This window comes from Montipora capricornis, chromosome 9 (assembly GCF_036669925.1).
Source record: "Montipora capricornis isolate CH-2021 chromosome 9, ASM3666992v2, whole genome shotgun sequence".
In the NCBI taxonomy this organism is placed as follows: Eukaryota; Metazoa; Cnidaria; class Anthozoa; order Scleractinia; family Acroporidae; genus Montipora; species Montipora capricornis.
Genome location: NC_090891.1, coordinates 47,561,906 through 47,564,405, shown reverse-complemented (window position 1 = coordinate 47,564,405; position 2,500 = coordinate 47,561,906). Strand labels below are relative to the sequence as shown.

Genomic DNA, 2,500 nt, shown 5'->3' with positions numbered 1-2,500 from the left:
TGAACAGCGAAGTTGAAACGTTTGCCCCCCACCCCACCCCCCTTTCAACCGTGTTGCAACACGTTGAATTGAATTTGAATCGAAGATGAAACCATTTGCCCACCCCAGCATTCAACATCGTTCAACAAAATCGAACGGATATTGAACCAAACGTGGAAGTCGTGTGCCCGGGCCTTAAGGTGATTCCCTAGAAATAGAACTTGTGATCGATTTCCGATGAAACTTCGCGCTCTGTTGTATCATGTCAAGGAGATGATAAGAACGTAATAAAAAAAAAGGAGTGTCACCTTACTCGTTTCCATGGTACGAGGCTGACAAATACGGCTATTTTTAGCCACTTTGACAATTGCAGTGCATCCCCGATGTTGGCCAAATTGAGCTCGTTTTTATAAATTCAATCCATGATATAAAGCGAAGCGTGGTGTCATTCTATGGTAAATTCACTTACGTACCTGAAAAAATGTACTTGAATGGCTTTGGGATTACCTATCACTCCAAAATAGATTTAACTTGAGCGAGGGCTGTTTGATTCGTAATGGATCCTTCTGTACAATTTTATGAAATTGCCAAAAAACTGGCCATGGATTTTTGCTGATTTTTTTAAAACTACACGAAGACACCATTCTCAACAAAAATAGCAGCCTGTGTAGCAAGCGTTCCTGTTCGAAAGAAGAGAACCCAAACGATTTTCTGCAAACTGGCCGCGCCAAAGTTGGGGCAAGAGACTGAGGGAACGCTTGCAAGAAGACCGCCTATTTTTGAAAAACCCCTACCTTTTCTTGACATGCGCTGATTGGCGTCTTATCAAAAAATTAGCCAATCACGGACAACCTTGTTAACACATGTTGTTTTGCGTCAAAACAAACCGAGGCACCGAGGAGACACTGAGCGATCATTGCAGAATTTGTCAGTGTGATTTTAAAGTTGAATTTGTAACGGCAGCTTCTCAGCCGGGTAAGAATGGTTATGTTTCTACCCGAGAATTTGTTCAAACCATCGAAAATAACAGCCAATTTTCAGAACGTGTAACGTGCTTAGGAACATAACTCGTACAGAGTTCGATGGATAGTAAGGTTGCTAAGTGCTAAACTCCACCAAAGCAGACCATGAAACCATTCAAGACGTTTTAGTCTCGATTTTTAACTAGCGGCGATTTCAGTGCGACTTGCTGGCTATTTCTTGGTGCAATCTCCTGGAAATTACAGGAAACCTCCTCGCTATTTTGATAATCTACGGTACGTTTTTGGTCAAATCATCACGAAATCGTAGATGAAATAGCAAGTAAAAATACTAAAAAGAAATCGCATGACTGTGCAAAGGAGCCGCTTTCTTCTCACAATAAAAGAAGATTTAACAGGGGAGCTGCGTAATTGTCTTCATCTTGTCTCAGTTCATGATTCAGGGCTCAAGCTTACATTCGGCAAGGTAAGCAGAGGATTTGACGACTACAATAGAGTTTATTTCCTTGATCCTGAAACAAATATGGATTTTGATCATTCGCAGGCATTTTATTAATTCATCCTGCGTAAATATAAAGTATCTATTTCAAGCGAACGAAAAGCTTACTTCAGTCCAGTCCAAACTTTGCGTCGACAATAAGCGCTGCCAAAGTTCTTTTAAATCACGAATCTTTTGCTTTTAGTGAATTATGGAATCGCTTTTCCATAGTGGCTTCAGCTGACGCGTAAATAATGTTGAATTTTCCTTGATGGATATCGTCCAGCAAGCAGTCCAGTCTTTCATTTCAATCACAGGCTGTCATTCTCATAGAATTTACCTCAACCACTTACTTGATCGCGTATGACGCTTTGTACTGGAAATCATGATGATACTCGAGAAGCCTGTTCTTCGTTTTCTTTTATTTCGAACTCCGCAAATCATGACAAACATCTGAAAAATTAAGGTGGCTCAAAACAGTCTCAACGCTTCCAAGTAACGCTCTTATTGGAAGGATCAGCGCTACAACGCTGTATCATGTATTAGCAATATTGTGGTACCAAATGAAACACGGATTATTGCTGAACAAGATGAAGTCATTTTTGTGACATAACACGCCACCTTGGCAACGGGGAAGCCCCGTAAAAACATCCTTTATTTTGTCTTTAGTTGCGTATATCTCAAAAATGAACTCGGTGACCCCCATTTTTTATTTCTGAAAAGTAATCAGAAGGGCAGCTACCATATCTCACAAAAGCCAAACTACAAAAAAACTCGGAAGAACCTTAACTGATGCGACGAAATATTAGTCAGAGTATCATTTTCACAATCCAAAAATTCAGCCTGAATTTGTCCCTCGTTAAGTCCACAGGGAGAGCTCATGAAAGTAAAAAAATGTCAGGCCTTCCTCATTCTTCGCAATGAGGAAACACGTGCACAATGGTGGAATGCCTAAGAACACCAAAGCGGTGCGCAGATCAGAAGCGAAAACCTGCCGGTTGTAGATTCCATCATTAAGACCCTAAAGTGAAGAAGGCCATTGCCACGTACTCTATCCCGCAGA

The 2,500-nt window shown here is 40.9% G+C and overlaps 1 protein-coding gene across 1 annotated transcript in view; it reads left to right on the top strand.

Annotated features, from left to right (window-relative positions):
- The window catches only part of LOC138016315 (uncharacterized), an 8,581-nt gene extending 6,531 nt beyond the window's left edge, over positions 1-2,050 (top strand). The window contains exon 4 of the mRNA XM_068863478.1: positions 1,952-2,050. Within this exon, the coding sequence (XP_068719579.1) occupies positions 1,952-2,050 (99 nt within the window). The remainder of the gene's footprint in view (positions 1-1,951) is intronic.
- Positions 2,051-2,500: the final 450 nt, after the last annotated feature.